This window comes from Pan troglodytes, chromosome 7, assembly GCF_028858775.2.
Source record: "Pan troglodytes isolate AG18354 chromosome 7, NHGRI_mPanTro3-v2.0_pri, whole genome shotgun sequence".
NCBI lineage: Eukaryota > Metazoa > Chordata > Mammalia > Primates > Hominidae > Pan > Pan troglodytes.
In genome coordinates, this window is record NC_072405.2 from 18,035,487 (window position 1) to 18,059,492 (window position 24,006).

The following is a 24,006-nucleotide window of genomic DNA, read 5'->3' on the forward strand; positions in this document are numbered from 1 at the left end:
AATCAGAAACCAAAGAGAATCACTTGTTCCTCTCCCAGTACTCAGTCCTTACTGAGAGAAGGACAAAATAAAATGTCATGTCTGGAATGCAGGGAAAGCAGAACTTCAGGTCACGGGATATTTCCGTTGAATTGTGTAGAGTTGAAGCTGAAAATCTTAAGGAATGTATCTAAAATTCACTTTGCCTTTACTTTACGCATCCGTCACCTAGGGATCACGTAGCGGGCACCCACGATCGGCTTAATCATCACTCACTTCCATCGGATCAACTGGAAATCAAGTCAGATGAGAGTGCTGAGTCTCAGAGGATGGACATCTCACCCTTTGCCATACAGAGAAGTAGAAAGGGTGGTATTCAAAATTCATGGCCAGATTCGAAGTCCCGGGTACTATACTTCCTGGTCTTCCAACTCTCAAAAAGTTGTGGTTTTTTTTGGCTTTTGTTTTTCTTTTTGATGTTTTGAGATGGTGTCTCGTTCCGTTGCCCAGGCTGGAGTGCAGTGGAGTGATCTCGGCTCACCGCAACCTCTGCATCCCAGGTTCAAGCTATTCTCCTGCCTCAGCCTGCCAAGTAGCTGAGATGACAGGCGCCCCCGACTACGTCTGGCTCATTTTTTTCTATTTTGAGTAGAGACGTAGTTTCACCATGTTGGCCAGGCTGGTCTCGAATTCCTGACCTTGTGATTCGCCTGCCTCAGCCTCCCAAAGCGCTGGGATTACAGGCGTGAGCCACCGCTCCCAGCTTCCAAAAGTTTTAAGCAGAGCTCAGAGGTCTTAACCACAGGCACATCGGAGGAGCATTTTGGAAACGCTTTCCAGCTTCCTCAATAGGAATGGAAGCCAAACTCCGAACTGATGACTCCTTTGAGGAAGTCGAGAGCTGTACGGAAAGCCAGGAACAGGGGCAAGGGAGAGATGCGTCCCGAATGATCCTGTGACAATTCTTTCTGGAATCGTCGATGTGATCTCAGCTGCCCTTTCCACACTTGACACAGTGATTGTGGCACCCATTGGTCTAGCTGTGGTCTCCAAGGAACCCCCAAAGGGAAGGGCACAGTGAGCAGGGGCATCCGCCTGAGTGACGAGGATTTGAGAGGGCAGGTTGGTTGAAGGGAGAGGACTGGCCAAATGCCATGTGTCTGGACCTAGATTGCCTGGTTCTAATTGGACTTCACCCTTTTTGACTTCATGATCTAGTACGAGTTATATGAAAAGGCCTTGCTCCTTTTCTAGTCTGTAAAATCATCCTGAAATGTGCACCAATAACGTGGAGACTATGCAGATGAAATGAAACAAGCTGCATAGAGCACAGAGCTCAGAGCCTGGCCTTTAGGAAGCCCTCAGTAAGGGTTCATGATGCCATGGTGTCTGTCATCATCCTCTTTATCCTCATCATCACCTTCATAATCTTTTTGTTGTTGTTAGGGAATAGTTTAGAGGGACTGATTCCCTGCTATCATGGGTGAGATGTCTATGAAAAGGACAACCAGTGTGGGAGGAAAGCAAAATTTTGTATAAGATTTCTGAGACCCCCAGCACAACCAAGAACAGAAACTCCACAGTCTGCTGAGCGGACAGTTGGCACATTGGTCTCCTCCCATCTGCCCACCGCACTCTCCTGTTCGTCCTGAGGAGGAGGAAACCAAACAAGGCTCCCGACCGTCCCTCAGCACTCACTTGAATGGGTGGCCTGCGCCTCCACACCTGTGAGTATTTCTAGTCGGGTGGAATGAGAGACTGAGGAAAGAAATAAGACACAGAGACAAAGTATAAACAACAGTGAGCTCAGGGAACTGGCGTTCAGCATACCAAGGATCTGCAATTGCACCGGCCTCTGAGTTCCCTCAGTTTTTACTGATTATTATTTTTATTATTTTAGCAAAAAGGAATGTAGTAGGAGGGGAGGGTGATAATAAGGAGAAGGTCAGCAACCAACATGTGAGCAATAGAATCTATGTCATAATGAAGTTCACGGGAAGGTACTATGACTGGACGTGTACGTAAGTCAGATTTATGTTTCTCTCCACCCAAACATCTCAGTGGAGTAAAGAATAACAAGGCAGCATTGCTGCAAACCTGTCTCACCTCCCACTATAGGGCGGTTTTTCCCCCGTCTCAGAATTGAACAAATGTACAATCGGGTTTTATACCGAGACTTTCAGTTCCCAGGGGCAGGCAGGAGACAGTGGCCTTCCTCTCTCTCAACTGCAAGAGGCTTTCCTCTTTGACTAATCCACCACAGCACAGACCCTTTACAGGGCTCGGGCTCGGGCTCGGGGACAGTCAGGTCTTTCTCCTCCCACGAGGCCACTTTTCAGACTATCACATGGGGAGAAACCTTGGACAATATGCCGCTTTCAAGGACAGGGCTCCTTGTGGCTTTCCACAGTGTATCGCGCCCCTGGTTTATTGAGACTAGAGAATGGCGATGACTTTTACCAAGTGTACTGCTTGTTAACAAGGCACGTCCTGCACAGCCCTAGATCCCTTAAACCTTGATTTCATGCAACACATGTTTTTGTGAGCTTCAGGTTGGGTCAAAGTGGCTGGGGCAAAGCTACAGATTAACAACATCTCAGCAAAGCAATTGTTGAAAGTACAGGTCTTTCTCCAAATGGAGTCTCTTATGTCTTTCCTTTCTACGTAGACATAGTAAGAGTCTGATCTCTCTTTCTTTTCCCTACACTCACTGAACTGCCCTTCCCCTCTGCTGGGCCATGACCACGGAGAACAGGTCCACTGTCCTCTCTGTGTGGTGCACCATGGAGGCTCAGACTCTGTCCTCAAGGCTGGCAAGAAGACACGGTGAGACGTGAGTCTCCTGATACAGGTGACAGGAGTGGAGCCCACAGGACTGGAACCTCACACTGCAGGCCTGGAGGCACAGACTGACTATTTACCATTCTGTGGCATGGGGGTCTCAAGGCACAGAGCTCCTCATTAGCCAAAGTCGCCCAAGTTCCCCAACCTCTAAGGATTTCCTCATAATATTGCAAGCAGGAGAAGAGGAAAGTGAGTGTCCATAGAAGCATTGGGGCTCTTCCTCTAATCAGGAGAAAGCTGGTGTGTATTCTTCGCTTCTTTCTTTTCTTTTTAAAGGTCCAATTGCTTTAATTTTCATCTTTTATTATCGGAAAATATACCACGTAAAAATATTAAAAATTATAAATATATATTAGTTCATATAGAATGGCCAGTATAAACATTTACAATTTCCACTCTTTTTCAGTTTAAAGTTTAATGACATTAAGTACATTCACATTGTTTAGCAACCATCACCGCCATCGTCTCAGTTTTATCTTTCAAAATGGAAATTCCACCCATTCACCAACCTCTCCATTCCTCTCTCTCGCTCACCCCTGGGGGCCACCTTTCTAGTTTGCAACACTATGAGTTTAACTACTTTAGACACTTCATAGAAAAGTGGAATCATACCGTGTTTATTTTTTTTTTGTTTTGGAGACAGAGTCTTTCTCTGTCACCCAGGCTGGAATGCAGTGGCGTGATGTCACCTCACTGCAATCGCCACATCGTGGGTTCAAGCGATTCTTGTGTCTCAGTCTCCCGAGTAGCTGGGATTACAGGCGTGCGCCAGCATGCCCAGCTAATTTTTGGATTTTTAATAGAGACGAGCTTTCACCATATTGGCCAGGCTGGTCTCGAACTCCTGACCTGAAGTGATCCGCCTGGCTCAACCTCCCAAAGTGCTGGGGTTACAGGGATGAGCCACTGAACGTGGACCTGTTTATCCTTTTGGGATTTATTTATTTCACTGACGATAATGTCTTCAAGGTTCATCCATGTTGCGGCCTGCGTCAGAAGTGCCTGTCTGTTTTTTTTTGTTGTTGTTTTTTGTTTGTTCGTTTGACCTTGTTTTGTTTTGTGTTTCCATGGAGTCTCACTCTGTCGCACAGGCTGGAGTGCAGTGGCACAATCTGGGCTCACTGCAACCTCCGCCTCCCGGGTTCCAGCTATTCTTGTGCCTCAGCCTCCCGAGTAGTTGGGAATATAGGCACACGCCACCACGCTCGTCTCATTTTTTGCATTTTCAGTAGAGACAGGGTTTCACCAAGATGGCCAGGCTGGTCTTGAATTCCCGACCTCAGGTGATCCGCCCATCTCGGTCTTCCAAGACGCTGCGATTACAGGCGTGAGCCACCGCACCGGCCAGAAATGCCTGCCTTTTGAAGGCTGAATAGTCTTCCATTGTATGAAGGAACTGCAGTGTGCTTTTTCATTCATCTGTCCACGAACCCTTGGGTTGCTTCCACATTTTGGCTGTTGTGAATAATGCTGCTATGAATATGGGTGTACACAAATCTGTCTTCCACTCCTGGCTTCTAATTCTTTTTGGTAGGTACCCACAAATGCAACTGTGGGAACATCTGATCATTCTGTTTCTAATTTTTCCAGTAGACGCCATACTATTTTCCCCGTTCCTTCACGGTTTTACATTCCCTCCGACCAGATTCGAGCATTCGTACTTCCCTCTAGTCTCACCAATGCCTGTTTGTTTATCATATCCATCCTAATGTGTGGTATCACATTCTTGGTTTGATTTGTGCTTCCCTATGATGAGTGATTTTGAACATCATTTTAGATGCTTATTGGCCATTGCGATATCTTCTTTAGGGACACGTCTACTCGAGTCTTCTGACCATTGTTGATGGGATGCTTTGGGTTTCTTGTTGTTTAGTTCTAGCTGTTCTTTACATATGATGGATATCAGCCTGTTTTCAGATATATGCTTTGCAAATATTTTTCCTAATCCATGGGTAATCTTTTCCCTCAGTTCGCAGTGTTTTTTGCTGCACAAAAGTGTCTGTCATTTAGATGTAATCCAAGGAATCTAATTTTCTTTTGTTGCCTATGCTTTTGGTGTCATATCCCAGGGAACATTGCCCAATCTGCTGTCATGAAAGCGTGGCCAGTGTTTTCTTTTAGGTGTATCATACTTTTAGCGCTTGGGGTGAGGTCTCTGTTCCAGTTTGTGTTAATTTTTGCACCTGGTGTGACATAGAGTCCACCTTCATTCTTCTGCATGTAGAACTCAAGTTTCTCCAACACCATTTCTTGAAAAGGCTGCTTTTCCACCAATGAGCTTTCTTAGCACTCATGTGAAAAATCATGTGAACATATAGGTGAGAAGTTATTTCTGGGCTCCAAAACAAACAAACAACAACAGATAAGGATACAGCATGGGCTGGTCGCGGTCGCTCAGGCTTGTAATCCCAGCACTTTGGGAGGCCGAGGCGGGCGAATCACCTGAGGTGAGGAGTTGAAGACCAGCCTGACAGACAGGGAGAAACCCCCATCTCTACTAGAAATACAACATTAGCTGGGCGTGCTGGCGCATGCCTGTAATCCCAGCTACTCGGGAGGTGGAGGCAGGAGAATCGCTTGAACCCAGGAGGCAGAGATTGCGGTGAGCCAAGATTGCACCATGACACTCCAGCCTGGGCAACAAGAGCGCAACTCCATCTCAAAACAAAAAACAAAAAACCAGCATGATTTCAAGAGCAGAAAGAGAAGAGCTTAAAAACCATCATAATGAGAAAGTTAGGAAGTTTCTTACCAAAGCATCTGGAAATCTGCAAGCAATTCTTGTGAACTAAAAGTTTCATACAGTACTATCAAACACTAGAACTCACTTATTCCATCCTTCTGTATTTCGGGACCTAATTATCCACTTATCTTCATTCCCTATCCCACCCCTTTTCTTCCTAGCGTCTGCTAGCCACCTTTATACTCTCCACCCTCCTGAGATTCCTTTTGTGTGTAGTTGTGTGATGGAGTCTCTTTCTGTTGCCCAGGTTGGAGTACACAGGCACAATCCGGGCTCACTACAAGCACCGCCTCCCGAGTTCAAGCTTTTCTTGGGCCTCAGCCCTCCGAGTAGCTGAGACTAGAGGCACGCGTCACCACGCCTGGCTCATTGTTTGTGTTTTCCATAGAGATGGGGTTTCACCATGTTGGCCAGGCGGGTCTCGAACTCCTGGACTCAGGTGATCCATGCGACTCGGCCTCCCAGAATGCTGGGATTACAGGCCTGAGCCACCACACCTGGCCAAGGTTTCCTTTTTTCTTCCTACATCCATTTTGTCGGCAGCGGAGAGGAGTTTCTTCCTCTTTAGGCTGAATAATACTTCATTGGGGGTGTATACCACAGTTTCTTCATTGAAACAAATTTCTGAAGAGCAAATATTTTAAAAATGTCTCGGAATGTGAAACTTCAGGGATACTGGGCCCATTTTATTCTTTTCTATTTCCCATCTTATGTATATGCAAGTGTATACAAAGCAGCAATAAATGTGTGTATAAATCTATAACTTCAACAATTGTAAAATGTAAATGCTAAGTGGTGGCTGGGCACGGTCACTCATGCCTGTAATCCCAGCACTTTGGGAGGCGGAAGCTGGCGGATCATCTGAGGTCGGGAGTTCTGGACCAGTCTGACCAAAATGGAGAAAAACTGTCTCTATTAACAATACAAAAAAAAAAAAAAATTAGTCAGGCATGGTAGCGCATGCCTGTAATCCCCGCTCCTTGGAAGGCTGAGTCAGGAGAATTTCTTGAATACGGGAGGCAGAGGTTGCAGTGAGCCAAGACCGTGCCATTGAACTTCAGCCTGGGCAACAAGAGTGAAACTCTGACTCAAAAAAAAGGAAAATAAATAAATTGAAAATGCAAAATGGTAAGAAAAAACAGCATAATAAACATTTGTATGGTGTTGATGGACAATGTATTTGAAGATAATAATTGAAGAAATCATATTACAATTAATTTCTGTTCTTACTCATTGGAGCTTGATGCCTCTAAAAACTTCATCATTGGAACCACCTCTGGTGCTTTAAAAAAAAAAAAAAATCCACACACTCACACAGATGCAAGGAAATGAGAATCTCAGGTATTGAGACCCAGGCCTCATCATTTCTAAGCTCCCCAGGTGATTTGACTCAAAGCCAAGATTGAGGAATGGCGACATGGATCTCTACACAGAACCTGCCTAAATAGATTCTCTGGAAGCAGTTTATAAAGAAATTCCACATGAACTGTGGAAGAGGACATGAATTTGATATACAGTATGTCCTCACTTAACATCTTTGAAAGTCTCTTGGAAACTTCACCTTGAAGCAAAATTATGTATAGTGAAACCACTTATGTTTCTTCCACAGTATAACTACACGACTTTGAACAGCCAATGCTGTTGGAGGACCTCCTGTACATTGTTTCCATAAAGTCAGTTTTCAGGGAATTCCAAAACGAAGTGAGGACTTCGTGTATATAAAAAGATGGCTGTGATTCCACCTGGATGACAGTGTTATTGCTCAGAAAGTAATAGAGGCCGCCTAGGTATAGAGGATTCTGTCATGAGGTTTCTGCTAAACCAAGGATCCCAGAATCCTCACCCATTCCAGTTAAAGGCATAACGAAGAAAGCAATATTCACAAAGGAAATGCAGAAAGGAATAAAATCCATCAAGCCACAAAAATAATATGACTAAGGGGCAGGATTTGCAGATGTAGAGATTTAATGTGGTTGCCCTTTCTCACCCACACAAGAAAAAGGATGGAACAGATCATGAGATTCCACTATTCTGCTGCGCAGCCTCCGCAGGGCACTTTGTATGTCCCTGTTTCTCAGGCTGTAGATGAAAAGATTCAGCATGGGGGTGACCACAGCCTACATCACTGACGCCACCACACCATTCCTGGGGGGTGGTGACACAGCTGAAGCCAGGTACACGCCAATGCCTGTTCCATAAAATCAGCAAACAACTGCTAGGTGAGAGCCACAGGTGAAGAAAGCTTTATACTTCCCATCTGACGATGACATCCTTAGAATGGAGGGGACAATTTTATAATAAGACAAAAGGATCCCTGAAATGGGAAGAAAACCAAACATAGTACTATCGAAATATATGAAAATGCTATTGATGACGCTGTCAGAACAGGAAAGTTTGAGAAGTTGAGAGGGGTCACAGACAAAATGAGAGATTTCCACAGTCTTGATAATGGTGAATTGTAACCCAATCCAACTATGCAGCTGGGAATCCAACAGGCTGAGGAAAAAGGACACCAAAACGAAGAAGACACAGAGGTGAGGATTCACGATGACTGGATAGTGCAGAGGGCGACAGATGGCTACAAAGCAGTCATAGGCCATCAAAGTCAGGAGCATGCCTTCTATACATGCAAAAAGGACCAAGAAATACATCTGTGTCAGGCAGCCCGCATGAGAGATGACTTTGCTATGTGACTGCATGTCCACAATCATCTTGGGAACCGTGGCCGAGGTGAAACCCATGTCAGCCCAGCACAGGTTGGAGAGGAAGAGTTACGTGGGGGTGTGGAGGGGGGACTCAGTGCTGACAGTCGGGATGCTTAGCAGGTTCCTCAGCACCGTGACCAGATACATGGACAGGGACAGGGACAGCAAAGCGAGGACTGGCTGCAGTTCTGGATCCTCTGAGAGTCCCAGGAGGAGGAATTCTCAGACACCTGTGAGATTCCGTGGCCCTGTGTGTCTTGGACACCTTGAGAAGGAAAGAGGATTGGAAAAATAAAAGATAAAAACGAGCCCTTAATGCTAGATGCAAGCAATTCACAAGGAACATCTTCACATTTGTGGGCCATACACCGCCAGCAATGATTCTCAGTTGTGACAATTCCAAAAATCTCAGAATTATTACATGATTTACGTTTTTGCTATTCAAGGCTTTCTGTACATACTACTTTAGAGAATATCCACTGGAGAATATTAGAAGACCAAAACGTCATATATAACAAATCCGTGATCTCAGTAAAATATGGCCTACTCTTTTCAGAAAAAATACAATGCAATGACAATGTCCTTCTCTCTTTCAGAAAAAGATCTCAGTCTAATTGAAAGAAATTAAGAAACCGTGAAAAACACTCTACTTTATTCTGACACGGTGCTACAACTTCCATTGATGTAGAATATGTAAAAGGACGACACAAGGGCTAGGACCCCATTATCTGGAAACGAAATCGAACCTTATAATTCTCAATCGGAAGACCTTTTCACATGCCTGTTAGTTTTCATATTTATTATCATCTTTCGGTTTTCTGACATCATTTCTTCATAAAAGGACACGCACACTCAAAAATGGGAGCTGTGTTTCCAAATGAATAAAATCTATAACTCTTGGCCCAGCACCATGGCTCACACCTGTAATCCCAGCACTTTGGGTGGCCGAGGCTGATGGATCACCTGAGGTTAGGAGTTCCAGACCAGCCTGGCCAACGTGGTGAAACCCCATCTCCAGTGAAAAAAAAAAAAAAAAATAGCCGGGCGTTGTGGCGGGTAACCCTAGCTACTCGGGAGGCTGAAGCTGGAGAATCCCTTAGAACCTGGAAGGCAGAAATTGGACACCCTGTGGTAGGATTTTTGATATCCTAGGGAGATATTGCTCCTGACAGTAGAGTGGGCGTACACCCTGTGATATTATTTGTAATATCCTAGAAAGATATTGCTCCTAATATCACGGTGGCTCTACACCCTGTGATCTTAATTGTAATATCCTACAGAGATCTTACTCCTAATAATACAGTGGGTGTACACCCTGTGATATTATTCATAATATATCACAGAGATACGACTCCTGATATCACAGTGAGTGTACACCATGTTGGTACACCATGTGATCTTATTTGTAACAACTTAGAAAAATATTACAGCTAATATCAAAGTGGGTGTACACCCTGCTATGTTATTTGTTATCTAGCAGGTAGATATTACTCCTCATATCACAGTGAGTGTACACCGTGAGTGATTTTTTTTCTAATATCCCGCGGGTGAGAGGATGATATTGCTTCCAATATCACAGAAGGTGTACACCCGCCTGTGATATTGTTCCTAATATCCAGGGAAGGAGAGGATGACATTATTCGCAATATCACTGGGGCTGTACCACCTCCCGCCGGGATATTGTTCTTAGTATCTGGAGGTGGAGAGAATGATGTTACTCCCAATTTCACAGGGGGTGTACACCACCCCTGTTTGTAAACACCCCCTGTGATATGGTTCCAAATGGCCTGTGAAAGAGTAACCATGACTCCCATTATCGCGGGGGGTGTTCAGCCCTGATGATATTGTTTTCTAACATGCAGGGAAGGAGAGTATGCTATTACTCCCAATATCGCAGGGGTTGTACACCCTTTTGTGTTTTTGTGCCCAATATCCAGGAAAATAGAGGATGATATTACTCCCAATATGGAAGTAATTGTACAGCACCCCTGTGATATTCTTCCTAATATCCAGAAAGGAAAAGAATGATATTACTCCCACCAGTGTAGGAAACGTATACCCGCGCTGTGGTATCTTTCCCAGTATCCAGGTGGGGAGAGGATCATGTTACTTCCAATGTCGCAGGGTGTGTACAGCCCCTCTGTGATCTCATTGCTAACATCCAGGGTTGGGGAGGACGACATTACTCCCAATATCGCAGGGGGAGTACACCCCCCCGTGACCTTGTTAGTCATTTCCTGGGTGGAGAGGATGATCTTACTCCCAATATCGCAGGGGGTGTACACAAACCTATCATATTGTTTGTAACATCCAGAGCGAAAGAGGATGATATGACTCTCAATATCGCAGAGGGTATACACCCCTCCTGTAATATTGTTCTGAATACCCTGGGAGGGAGAGGATAAAATTACGTTGAATATCGCAGGGAATGTACACCCTCCCCCTCTGATACCCTTCCTAATGTCCAGGGGAAGAGAGGAAAATTTTACTCCCAATATCACAGAGGCAGGACACCCCACCCGTGATGTTGTTCCCAATATGCTACGGGGCAGAGGATGATACTACTCTCAATATCCCAGGGCTGTTCACATCCCCAGGGACATTTTTTCCTATTATCTAGGGGAGAGACAATTCCATGACAGCAAAGGTTGCAGGGTCTGTACAACCCTTCCTGATATTGTTCCTAATATCCAGGGGAGAAGAGGATGATATCAAATATGAAAGTGGGTGTACATCCCCCATCCCTATGATATTGTTCTTAATAATCGTGAGGGGAGACGATGATATTACTCCAAATATCTCAGGGGTTGTTCACAACGCCCTGTGATATTGTTTCTGATATCCGGGGGGGAGAAAATCATATTACTTCCAATATTGCAGGTGGTGTAAACCCCACCTGAAATATGGCACCGAATATCCAAAGAGGGAGAGGATGGTATTCATACCGATATCGAAGTGTGTGTACACGCCCCTTGTGCTATGGTTTTTAATATCCAGTGGGCGGGAGGATGATATTAGTCCCAACATCCCAGAGGGTGTACACTACCCCTGTGATATTGTCCCTAACTTCCAGAGGGGAGAGGATAATATCACTCCCAATATCTCAGAAGTTGTACATCCCCCGTGATATTGTTCGTCATATCCAGGGAGGCGCAGGATGACATTCCATTGAATTTCGTGACAGGCTTACACGCACAGTGTGATATTGTTCCTAATATCCAAGAAGGGAGAGGATGATATTACTCCCAATAAAGCAGTGGGTGTACATCACCCCTGTGTTATTATCTCTAATATCCAGGGCCGGGGGAATGGGGGAGAGGATAACATTCCCTCAAATTTAGCATTTGGTTTGACGCCCCTTGCTGTGTTGTTTTAAATATCCAGCGGGGAAGACAATAGCACTATTTTTGATAGTCCGATTCATCCTCTCCACCTTTCCGGAACTCTGAGGCCGGGAGGCAGCATGCAGTTTCCGTGTGATCCCCAATACCTTTGCCGCCTTCTGTATCAAGGCAGCCAAAAACGCAGGCCCGTTGTCTGAGCCGATCCCTAAAGGTCGTCGAAATCTAGGAATCAGATCATGAAGAAGCACAGGGGTTACTTCATGAGCTTTCTCAGTTCGTGTTGGATAGGCCTCCACCCACCCAGAGTAGGTACGCCCAGGAACTAGTACATCCTTGTTACCTCCACACTTTGACATCTCTGTGAAGTCCACCTGGAGACCTTCAAAGGGGGCTGCTCCATAAGCTCCTATGCCGGGCGGAAAGGCTAGACCTTGCCTCGCATCATGCTGTCGGCAAGTAACACAACGCTGCCTCACCGTTTTGGCAAGGGCTGACAAAGGCGAGATGTAGCAATACCGGCCTAACAACTTTTCCAGTGACTCCTGACCTTGATGGGTGGTTTCTTGCACAGCCAGTATAACTGCAGCTCCTAGCAGCTATGGCACAGCTACTCTCCCAACTGGTACGTGAATCCATCCTTCCTCCATCACTTGTCCTTCCCTCTACCTGGAGAAAGTCCTTTTCTTCTTTAGAAAAAGCAGATCCAAGATCAGGTGCTTGAGAGTGCACTGATGCCCAGACGGGGACAGATGCTGCTTTTCAAGCCTCTGAGTCAGCGCGGGAATTCCCCAAATCCAGCAAGATGGAAGCTCGCTGGTGTCCTCTGCAATGCATAACTGCCACCTTGTGGGGTTTCCATACTGCTTCTAATCATTGAAAGATTTCTTGTTGATATTTTCTGTCTTTTCCCCCAGAGTTCAAAAGGTCCTTTTCTTTCTATCACGCTCCATGCACTTGAAGGGTTAAAAAGACATACGGAGAATCAGTGTAAATGTTGACAGTCTCACCCTCACTGAGTTCTAAGGCCCCAGTGAAAGCAATGAGTTCAGCTTTCTGGGCTGATGTGGCCTGGGGCAGTGATCTGGCTTCAACAACAGTTTCCAGGGTTATCACTGCATACCCTGCACCTCTGTCTCCTTGGGGGTTGAAGAAGCTGCTCCCATCCACGTATGGTTCCCAGTCTACTGATGCCCAAGCCTGGTCCCGGAGGTCAGGCCTGCTAGAGTCAATTGAGTACAACATTTCTACACAATCAGGCTCGACAGAGCTCTCTGATACCAGCAGCAATGTGGCGGGGTGTAGGGTGTTACAAACTTTAGTGGTTATACGGGGATTTTTACAGAGCAAAGTTTGGTACTTGGTGAGTCTGGCATTCATTAGCCAATGATGTCCTTTAGGACTCATTAAAGTCACCACAGCACGGGAGGCATTTATGTTCAGGCTTTGCCCAAGAGTCAGCTTATTTGCTTCTTGTACTAGCAGAGCAGTTGCTGCCAAGGCCCTCCAACAGGGGGGTCATCCTTTAGAAACCCCATCTAGTTGTTGAGAGAGGTAGGCCACCGGCCTCGGCCGGGGCCCCACAGTTTGGGTTCAAAGTCCAGCTGCCATCTTTTCTCTCTTATGCATATATTGGAAAAGGCTTTGTCAGATCGGGTAGCCCCAGGGCTGGGGCTGCCAGAAGTTTTTCCTTTAACTCATGAAAGACTTGCTGTTGTTGGGATCCTCATTCCAAAGGTTCCCTGTCCCCACCCCCTTTGTGACTGCATACAAAGGCTTGGCTAATACTGCAAAGTTTGGGATCCACAGTCTACAAAACCCCACAGCTCCTAAGAATTCTCTCACCTGCCTTCAGATCTTAGGCTCCGCTAGATGGCAAATGACCTGCTTTCTTTCTGATCCCGGCTGATCCCGGGCTGCGTTCTGACCCCTGGCGGATAGTCAATCCCAAGTAACGTACCTGCTGTCAGCAGATCGGAGCTTTCTTCTTGGACACCTTCTACCCACAGTCCTCCAGGTGCCGGTGTAGGGCATCTGTTCCCTTGGCACACCCGACTGCCGTGTGGTGTCCCAGTAGAAGGTCATCAACCTACTGGAGCAGCACGCAGCCTAGGTCTCTGCTGGAAAACTTCTGGAGGCCTCGATCCCACGCCTCCCCGAAGATGTTGGGGGAGTTCTTGAACCCTTGGGGAAGCCCGGTCCAAGTGTACTGAGTAGTGACACCTGACTCCGGATCTGCCCGCTGAAAGGCAAACAGCTTCTGCCTCTCAGGGGCTAATCTGATAGGAAAGAAAGCGTCTTTCAGGTCCAAGCAGGTGAACCAGCTGTCCTCAGCTGGCAGCAACCACAACAATGTGGACGGTTTAGGTACTGTTGGAAGTAAAATCAGTGTAGCTTGATGAAGCTAGCGCAAATCCTGTACCAGCCAGTAGTCCTTGGTCCATGGCTTGGGAACAGGCAGGAGGGGAGTGTTCCATGGAGACAGACAAGGAACAATCATTCCAAAAGTTCTTACGTGCTTGAGACCGACCTGGATACCTTGAAGGGCTTCTCTGGGGACCGGCTCCTGTTTTTGCCTCACTGGCAGGGCCCCATTCTTAACTGGCCAGTCCTGGAGGGTTGTCTTCTCCCCGTACTCTTGGCCACTGGCTAGCCAGAGCTGTTCTTCTCTCTTGGCCTGGCTCAGTTAAGAAAAGTCTCCATTCCTCATCTCGGGGGACAATAAGGGTCATAATGACTCCTGTTCAGGGTAACTTTAGCAGCAAAGAGTCGTGCTCTGTCAAAGAGATAGTGGCTTTCAGCTTGCTGAGCAAGTCCCTTCCTGAAAAGGTCAAGGGACAGTCAGGCATGTACCAAAACTGATGAATGACTTTATGTCCTCCTACAGTACAAGTCCGACGCAAGCAGAAAGCTTGCTTTGCTGACACCCCCGTGGCTCCGATGATGTCAATAGTCTTTTTGGATAAGGGGGCGACCGGGGCAGTTACTAGTGAATATTCGGCACCGCTATCTACAAGAAAGTGAGTGTCTCCACCCCCGACCGTCATTCTGAACAGAGGCTCTTTGGGAGGCTTGAACCCGGTCTCCCTCAGTCCAAGAACCCTTCTGCCAGGTTGAGCAGGGCCCCTTCCTCCTTGTGTGGGGTCTCCTGCTCTGAGTCACCTTGTTTTCTTTTGAGCTGAGGGTATTTGTTCTTCTACTGTCCTATTTCTTTACAATAAGCACACTGGTTACGCTGCAAACTCTTACAGCCAAGGTGAGTTTCTTTCCCAGGGGCCCCCTTCCCTTGCCTCTTTGGGAGGAGAGCCCTCTGATTGCTGCATCTGACACACAGGTCGGCGTGTCGCCGGGCTTGACCTCCATTCTCTTTGCCGTTTTCCTTACAGCTTACTGCATCCCTGTTTACAAACACCTGGCTAGCTATTTCTAGTAATTGGGATGGATTCATCCCTGCAAGCCCAGCCTGCTTCTGCAGTTTTCTTCTCATGTCTTCTGCGCTTTGATGGACTAAAGCCATGGGAATCATGCGCTGATTTTCAGGGCTATCGGGATCAAAGGGAGTATACATACGATAGGCTTCCCACAATTCTCTCTCATAGGATTGTGCTGGACTTTCTTCTTTTCCCTGAATGACCTCAGAGACCTTGTTAACGTTTGTGGCCTTCTGAGCTCCCCTCATTAATCCTTCCAAGAGAGTTTCCCTGTCTCGGTTTAGCCTTCGCATATCCTCTCTTTCATGTGGGTCCAAGTGGGGGTCCGTTCCTGGCAACTGGGTCCTTCCATACTCTTGGGGGTTTTGATAATCAGCTGGTGCATGTTCCTCTAGCCACTTAGTTGCTGCTTGGAGGACTCTCCGCCTTTCTTCGCTGTTAAAGAGGAACATGAGCAACTGGTGCCAATCAGCCCAGGTGTGGTTGTGGGTCTGGATAACAGGTTGGAGCAAATCTATTAGGGCTTGTGGCTTTTCGGTATAGGGCAGTGTATTGTTTTTCCAGTTGAGAAGGTCGACGCAGGTGAAGGGCTGGTACCCAAAAACACGCCTCTCCACCACGTGCCCATCCTCATCTATCCCAGTCTACCGCTGCTCTCTCAGGGGCATTTGTGTAGCTTTTTTGGGTCGTAAACGAGCTGCCGAGGGAGGGGTGGAATGGCGCAATGCGACTTACCGCAATTAATAATCTCAATTATTAATAATTATCAATATTAATAACCCATAATATAATTTTTAAAATCAATACCGATAATAATGATAATTAATGTTAAATAGTTATACTAACCATAACAATACATGATTAATATTAATGATTAATGATGCCGGATATTAATAACTGATATTGATCTTATTCATTAGAAAACAGTAATATTAACTTCTAATAATTCATATTAATATTAATAGTCTGAAAACTTTTTATTAGCAATTATTTCTTAATATTAATATTAATATCCGTCATTCATATTGATGTTAATAATAAATGAGGTATAATTCATACTAATATTATGCCCTAATACCTCAGTGGGTGTACACCCACCTGTGATATTGCTCCTAATGTCCAGGGAGGGAGAGAGCATGATATTACGTTCAATATCGCAGTAGGTGTACACCCAGCCGGTGATATTGATCAGAATATAATCTCCAGGGGGTGGAGTATGATGTTTCTCCCAATATAGCACTGGGTGTGCATCCACCTGGTGATTTTGCTCCTAATATTCACGGAAGAAGACAATGCTATTACTCCCAACATCGCAGGAAGTGTACACCCCTGTGTGAGATGGTCCTTAATAACATTCCAAGGCGGAGTGGGTGATAGGACTACATATGTGGCAGAACATGGACACCACCAAGGATGTTGTTCCCATGATCCTGGAGGGAAGAGTATGATATTACTTTCAATATCACAGAAGGTGGACACACCCCCAATGATATTGTTTCTAATTGCAACATGGGAGAGGAGGATATGACACCCGATATACCAGGGAGTAGAAACACCCCTGTGATACTGTTCTTAATATTCAGGGAGGAAGAAGATGATATGCCTCCCAATACAGAGGGTTGTACAATCTCTGTATACCCAGGGTGTACACCGGTTTGTGAAACAGTTCATAATCTCCAGAGCGGAGATGATATTACTCACAATATGATAAACAGGCTGTGAGGCCACCGCGGATCCTAAAAACCAGGGGGGCAAGAGGGACTGGCTCTTACTCCCCGCATCGCGGTGGGCGCCTCACCCCCGTGCGATGGGGGTCCTAAGAGCCAGGGGGGCAAGAGGGACTGGCTCTTACTCCCCGCATCGCGGAGGGCTCCTCACCCCCGTGCGATGGGAGTCCTAAGAGCCAGGGGCGCAAGAAGGGCTGGCTGTTACTCACGGCATCGCCGTGGGTGCCTTACCCAACTGCGATGGGGTTCCTCAGAGCCAGGGGGCAAAAGGGGCTGGCTCTTACTCCCCACATCAGATATAGTACTATGGGTGAAACAACAATGTGGCTGTGGATGTAAATTAAGGGAGTAAATGTTAAAATGCACAAATGAAAATAGAGTGTAAGCATTTATAAAATTTATATTCATTTTCACCTGACCATCTAAACATGCAATTATAATAATTTTCATCCATCATGTTAATTATTCATAGATAAGAGAGTTTAAGACATGTGTTTGCTCCTGGAGTCTGAAGAAGATGGAGTTAGCATTTTCACCACTTCTTTTGTCCGTCAATTTCAATGATCTTCAGTTTGCAGCAGATGCTGAAGTCAGCACAGTATCTAATTGCATGTTCATCAGCATTGCACTTCAGTCTGCAATGATAATATTCTGAAGGACATTCATCATTAGAAATGAAGCTTCCGGCTTTAAGAGGAGAAGACAAATTATATGACACAATATACTTACTTTTTATTTTTAAAGTCTGAAATGTTTTATAATAAATTAAAAACATTAAAGAACTTTCCCAGAAAAACAAAACAACAGCAAAAGAATGCAAGAGAAAAAGTGGAGATGCTGAATCAAGACAAACGATGCTTTCTTCTGTAAAGAGAGTAGTAAATGAGGCAGTAGCTGGAAATGTACAGAATTTTCAATGAGAATTATTACCACATATTTCTACCTAAAATGAATTATCCTGCTTGGGGGTGGTGTAGAGATTCATAATGCAGGAAATAATGTTTAACTTCTGGAGTTAAATTCTTGAAAAAGTCATTGGGGATGGAATCTAGTGTAAGTGGAGGGGTTGGCCTTGAATGAGAGAGTGAAGAGAAGGTAGATTTGGATAACGATAAAACTATGTGTAGAGATATGGTGGTGGGAAAGTGGAAAAGCTATCTTTGGTTGCTTCTCTGTTCTTGGTGAAATGAGAAAAAAGAATCCTTAATTGAGAGAAGGGGTCAGAAGGAGTTGAGTCTTAGTTCCAGCTTCCCAGCGTATTCGGGCTCAAGGCCATGTCTCCTTTACTGAGGAAGTTACTGAGATATGCACAGGAGCCTATAACCCATAATCTCCCATAAATATTCCCTTTAAACCTACCAGTCCTTCCCAAATCCTTTTGTCACAATTTATAAGTTAAAATAATTGCCATGAACAACATCATGAAAGTTTCTCCTTATGTTTTCCTCTACAAGTTTTACAGTCTCAGGTAATTATGTTAAAATGTGTAGTTCATTTTGAGTTGCTTTTTGTGTGTAGTATAAGATACAGGCCCAATTTTATTCTTTTGCATGTGAATATTCAGTTTTCTCAGTACCATGTATTGAAGAAACCGTCTTTTCCCCATTATATATTCTTCACATGTTTGTTGAAGGCCAGTTGACTGTATAAGTGTCGGTTGATTTCTGGGCACTCTATTCTCTTCCAGTGGCCTATATGTCTGTCTTTATGCCAGTAGCACACAGTTTTGATTACTCTATCTTTATAATACATTTTGAAATTAGAAAATGTGATGCCCCTAGCTTTGTTTTTCTTGCTCATTGTTTTGACTCTTCTGGGTCCTTTGTGGTTTTATATGAATTTTAAGATTCTTTTTCCTATTTCTGTCAAGAGTGCATTAGGATTTTGATAGGGATTGTATATAATCTATAAATTGCTTTGAATAGTATGGATATTTTGATATTATTATGTCTTCCAATTCATGAACATACGATATCTTTCCACTGATTTGTGTCTTCTTTAATTTCTTTCATGAATGTCTGCAATTTTTAATGTACTAGTCTTTCATCTTTTTGGTTAAGTTTATTCTTAAGTATCTTATCTTTTTTCTTGCTATTATGAATGGGATTTTCTTTACTTGCTTTCCAGTTGCTTGTTGTTAGTGCTATAGAAACACAACTGATATTTGTATGTTGATTTTCTATCCTGAAACTTTACTGAATTTGTTATTAGTTGTAATAATTTTGGGGGAGTGAAGTTTAGGGTTTTTTACAAAAAAAATGTCATTTTGAAATAGATAATTTTACTCATTCCCACCCCTCAACAGTTTGGATGCCATTTATTTCCTTTTCTTGCCTAATTGTTCTTGCTAGAACTTTTAGTATCATGTTAAATAAATGTGGCAAGAAGGGGCACTTTTGCCTTGTTCCTGATCTTAGAAGAAAAGGTTTTAGTTTTTCACCATTGAGTATGAGTGAAGAATTTCTTTTTACTTTTATTGTAAGGTAGGACTACTGGTGACAAACTCTATTTTTGTTTACCTAAGGAAATTATGGATTTTTACCTTAATTTAAAGGGTAGGTTGGGTGCGATGGCCTGCACCTTTAATCCTGGCACTTTGGGAGGCCAAGGCGGGCGGATCACCTGAGGTCAGGAGTTCGAGACCAGCCTGGCCAACCTAGCGAAACCCAGTCTCTACTAAAAATACAAAATTAGCCAGGCGTGGTGGTGGCTGGCTGAGGCACGAGATTGCTTGGATCCAGGAGGCAGAGGCTGCAGTGAGCCAAGGTCACTGTCACTGCACTCCAGCCTGGGTGACAAAGTGAGACTCTGTCTAAAAAAAAAAAGATAATATTGCTAAGTAGAGAGTTTTAAGATAGTGTTTTTTTTCTCTTTTTTAACATTTTAAATATTTCACTTTCCTCTCTTTTTGCTTATGTGGTTTTAGAGAAGTCTGATGTAATCTTATCCTTGGTTGTCCATAGAAAAAGATTTTTTCCCCTCCTGGCTTCTTTTAAGACTTTTTTTTGTCTTTGATTTTTGGCAGTTTCAATATAATATGCCTATGTTTAAATTTTTTGTATTTATCTTGCATGGTATTCTCTCAGCTTCCTAGATATGTACATTTTGTTTATTTTCAATTCTGGGAAAATTTCAGTCAGAATTTCTTCAAATATTTCTTCTATTCCTTTCTTTCTCCTCCTCCTGATACTTCATTACACATATATTGTTCCTTTTGTAATTGGCCTACGCTTATTAAATATTCTGTTCTTTTTAATTCTTTTTTCTTTGCTTTTAAGTTTTGGAAGTTGCTATTTAAACTTCTTTAAGCTCACTGATTCTTTCCTTGATCATATCAGTCTATTGATGAATTCATCATTATGGGCTAACAAGTGTTCCTCCAAAATTTGTATGTTGAAGTCCCAATCTTCAGTATCTCAGAATGTAATCATATTTGAAGATAAGTTTTTTTTTTTTTTAAGGAGTGATAAAGCTAAAATGAGACTCTCAGGGTATGGCCCTCGTGCAATATGGCTGATGTCCTTATTAGAAGAGGAAGAGACACCAGGAATGCATGTGCGCAGAAAAAATGCCATAAGAGGACATGGCAAGAAGGCAAGCAGCTGCAAGCCAAGACAGGCCTCAGGAGAAACCAAATGTGCTGACATCTTGATCTCAGATTTATAACTTCCAGAACTGTGAGAAAATGAACTTTTGTTATTTAAGGCACCCATTCTGTGGTACTTTCTTATGATAACCCTATAGCAATGCAAGAATGGCCTAATACATCTATATTTATATTGGACAAAATTGACTTTAAGTGAAAAAACATAAAAAGGGACAAAGAAGGCCATCATATAATGATAAAAGGGCCAATTCAACAAGAGGATACAAAAAATTCCAAATATGTATATATATGTACCCACTAGTGGAATACTTAGATATATTAAAAATGTCATTAGAACTAAAGAGAGAGATACACCTCAACATCATGATAACTGAGGGCTTCAATACCCCACTTTCAGCATTGAACAGATCATCTAGGTAGAAAGCTAACAAATAATCATTGAATTTAATCTGTACCACAGACCAAATAGACTTAACAGACATTTACAGAATATTTCATGCAATAGCAGTGGAGTACACATTCTTCTACTCATCACATAGAACATTCTCCAGGCTAGACCACATGTTAAGACACAAAACAAGTTTCAACAAATTTTGAAAAATCAACATTATATCAAGTATATTCTAGACAAAAATAGAATAGAACTAGAAATGAATACTAGGAGGAACTTTGGAAACTATACAGATAACACGGAAATTAAACAACATGCTTCTGAACAACCATTGAGTCAATGAGAAAATTAAGAAGAAAATAACAAATGTTCTTGAAATAAATGCAAATGGAAACACAACATATCAAAACCTATGGAATACAACAAAGACAGTGCTAATAGAGAATTTTATAGCAATAAATGCCTACCGCAAGAACATAGTAAGATTATGAACAAGCTACTATGCACCTCAAGGAACAAGAAAAACAAGATAAAATGAAATCCAAACTTAGGAGAAGGAAAGAAATAATAAAAATCAGAGCAGAACTAAGTGAATTTGAGATTTAAAAAATGCAAAGAATTAATGAAACAAAAAATTGACTTTTGGAAGAGATAAACAGACTTTATAAACTGCTAGCTAGACTAACCAAGAACAAAAGAGAGAATGCCAAATAAATAAAATCAGAAATAAAACAGGAGACATTACAACTGATATAAAAGAAACACAATGGATCATTAGAGTCTGTTATAAGCAACCATATGCTAAATAATCCATACGATGAAATTTTTTTTTACCAACACCGATAATCAATCTAACTTTCCCAAATTAATTTTAAAATCCACCAATACTTTATAATAAACACATATTAAACTGTGGTTTATACCTGAGATTTAGATTATCAATTGACTTATTTATCTTTTCTGAGGCGCATATTACCTCAGAGCATATTTTAAAATGTATTTCAAGATTCCATCATTTATATAATTATACAGAATGATACTTTTCCTCCATGAATGTTGGTGTTTTATATTTTTATTGAGATAGAATTTACTATAAAATTCATTCCTTTAGAGTGTTCCATTTAGTAAGTATCAGTGGATTCTTAAAGTGGGATATACTGATGACCAATGAATGAAGGAATGAAGTACGAATATATGCCACAACATGGATTAATCTTGAAAACATTATGCTAAATGAAAGAAGGCAGACATGAAGGATCACATATTTATTATTCTGTTCATAGTAAATGTCCAGAATAGGAATATACATAGAGACAAAAATGAGATCAGTGGTTGCTAGGGACTGGGAGGAGGAGAGATTTGTTCTTGCGCTTATAAACATATTCTGGAATTAGATAATGGTGAGGGGTGCACAATTTTAAGAATACACTGATAACCACTGAATAGAACACTTTAAGGCAATGAATGTTAGGTAAATTGTGTATCAATAAAAATATAAAAAAACCCACTAACATTCATGGAGGAAAGGCATAATTATTTATAATTATATAAATAAGGGAATCTTGAATCATGCAGTATTATATAAATGAGGGAATCTTGAATCGTGAAGTATTAAAATGTGCTTCAGAAATGATCAATAAGTCAACCAGTAATCTAAATCTCGGGTATAAACCACAGTTTAATATGTTTTTGTTATGGGGTATTGATGAATTTTAAAATTAATTTCGGAAAGTCATATTGATTATTTAATAAATATGCTTATATATAATTGGCTAGTTATGTGGTTAAAAATTAAGGTGGAATCTTAACTCTCACCATACAAAAAGTAATTTCCATATACATTAAATGATATCATATGAGTTTTCTTCAACTTTAAAGGAACACAGAAGCTAGCTCCTTGCCTGGATCAGTGGTGAATTTATCCTGTGAACCAAGGGTTATGGTGGAGTATCCACCTCGTCACCTCTAGCCCTTCTTCTAGTCATCATTCGCTTTTCATTTTTCCAATTCTTTAAATTTCCTGTGTTCTGTGTGCATCCTCTCACCATCTTTTGATCAAACACAACTCTCAAGTAAGTTTATTTTTTATTATTATTATTTTTTGAAACAGGGTCTCACTCTGTTGCCCAGGCTGGTGTGCAGTGGCATGACCTAAGCTGAATGCAGCCTTGACATCTCAGGCTCAAGCGATTCTCCTGCCTATGTTTCCTGAGTAGCCAGAACCACAGGCATGCGCCACTATACCTGACTAAGTTTTTGTATTTTTTTTTTTGTAGAGATGGGGTTTCACCCTGTTGCCCCCACCGGGCTGGTCTAGAACTCCTGAGCTCACCCACCTCAAACTCCCCAAATGCTGGGATTATAGACATGAGCCACTGTGCCCGGCCTCAAGTGAGTTTATCATAGGTTAAATCACTGCAGTGAACCACCTTATTTATTTCTTTAGTATCAACTCTTCAATCCTCTGAGCAGCCTTCATGGTACAGTAAAATCTGCCTGTGCCTAATTTATTTTCAGACTCTTGAAAGACCTTACATTTTCTTTTACTTATATTTTTAGAACTTTGGAATAAAAAAGTTTCTGTCTTACCTGGAGGAACTGTGAACATCAAGGAAAGGACTCCAAAGACAAAAGACAAGACCCTCATGTTTGAATAGGTAAAGCAGGTTAGAGGGAATCAGTAGCTGAGATGAAGAGGACTTCTGTGTACATTTAGTCCTCTGAAGAGGTGAGTTGTTGAGTGATTATTGAACCTTTCAGGAGCAAGAAGATTTCTGTGTTTCAAGGAGATTTTATATCAGGAGAAAGCATGCAATCATCACGACTATCAGTCATTTAAAGTACATTTATCAAAGGTCAACAGAATGTCTGCAAAGGTAGTAGAAAGCACAGCCATGGCAAAGGCAGGAGAGAGACTTGAAATATCAGCATTGTCTTATGCATTCTGGAGGAACTGTAAAAGTTAAGGAAGCAGTTATAGAGGAAAAGCATTCATTTTATTTTTCTGATAATAGGAAGAAGCACGTAATACAACAGCATGCCTATTTATTACTATTTTGGCACCGTGTGTTAGCATGCTTAAGCTATGGAATTAAATATGAAATTATAAACAGACTAGTGAGATACAGAAAAACTTTTATTTGATTATCTTTCTGTCCAATCGATCAAATGAGATAATCTAATTTTTATACTGAAATCTAAGTTAACACAAATTGTTTGCACATCAGTTATGTGTAAT

General features: G+C 42.7%; 1 protein-coding gene and 1 pseudogene across 1 annotated transcript; both read right to left on the reverse strand.

Moving 5' to 3' along the window:
- Positions 1-7,675: 7,675 nt before the first annotated feature.
- On the reverse strand, positions 7,676-10,454 carry LOC129135659 (putative gustatory receptor clone PTE01; annotated as a pseudogene).
- A 6,751-nt stretch (positions 10,455-17,205) lies between these two features.
- DEFB131A (defensin beta 131A) lies at positions 17,206-23,415 on the reverse strand. Its single transcript, NM_001129779.2, has 2 exons — positions 23,358-23,415; positions 17,206-17,457 (listed from the first exon to the last, which is right to left on the reverse strand). The coding sequence occupies exons 1-2, from the start codon at positions 23,413-23,415 to the stop codon at positions 17,303-17,305; spliced, it is 213 nt and encodes a 70-aa protein (NP_001123251.2). The 3' UTR covers positions 17,206-17,302.
- Positions 23,416-24,006: the final 591 nt, after the last annotated feature.

What these genes read in the sequence shown, in the direction of transcription:
- DEFB131A (NM_001129779.2), bottom strand. Translation starts at nt 23,415, where the DNA reads ATGAGGGTCTTGTCTTTTGTCTTTGGAGTCCTTTCCTTGATGTTCACA. An exon ending in GATGTTCACAGTTCCTCCAG is followed by an intron (nt 17,458 to 23,357) that starts GTAAGACAGAAA and finishes CTCCTCTTAAAG; the next exon opens with CCGGAAGCTTCATTTCTAAT.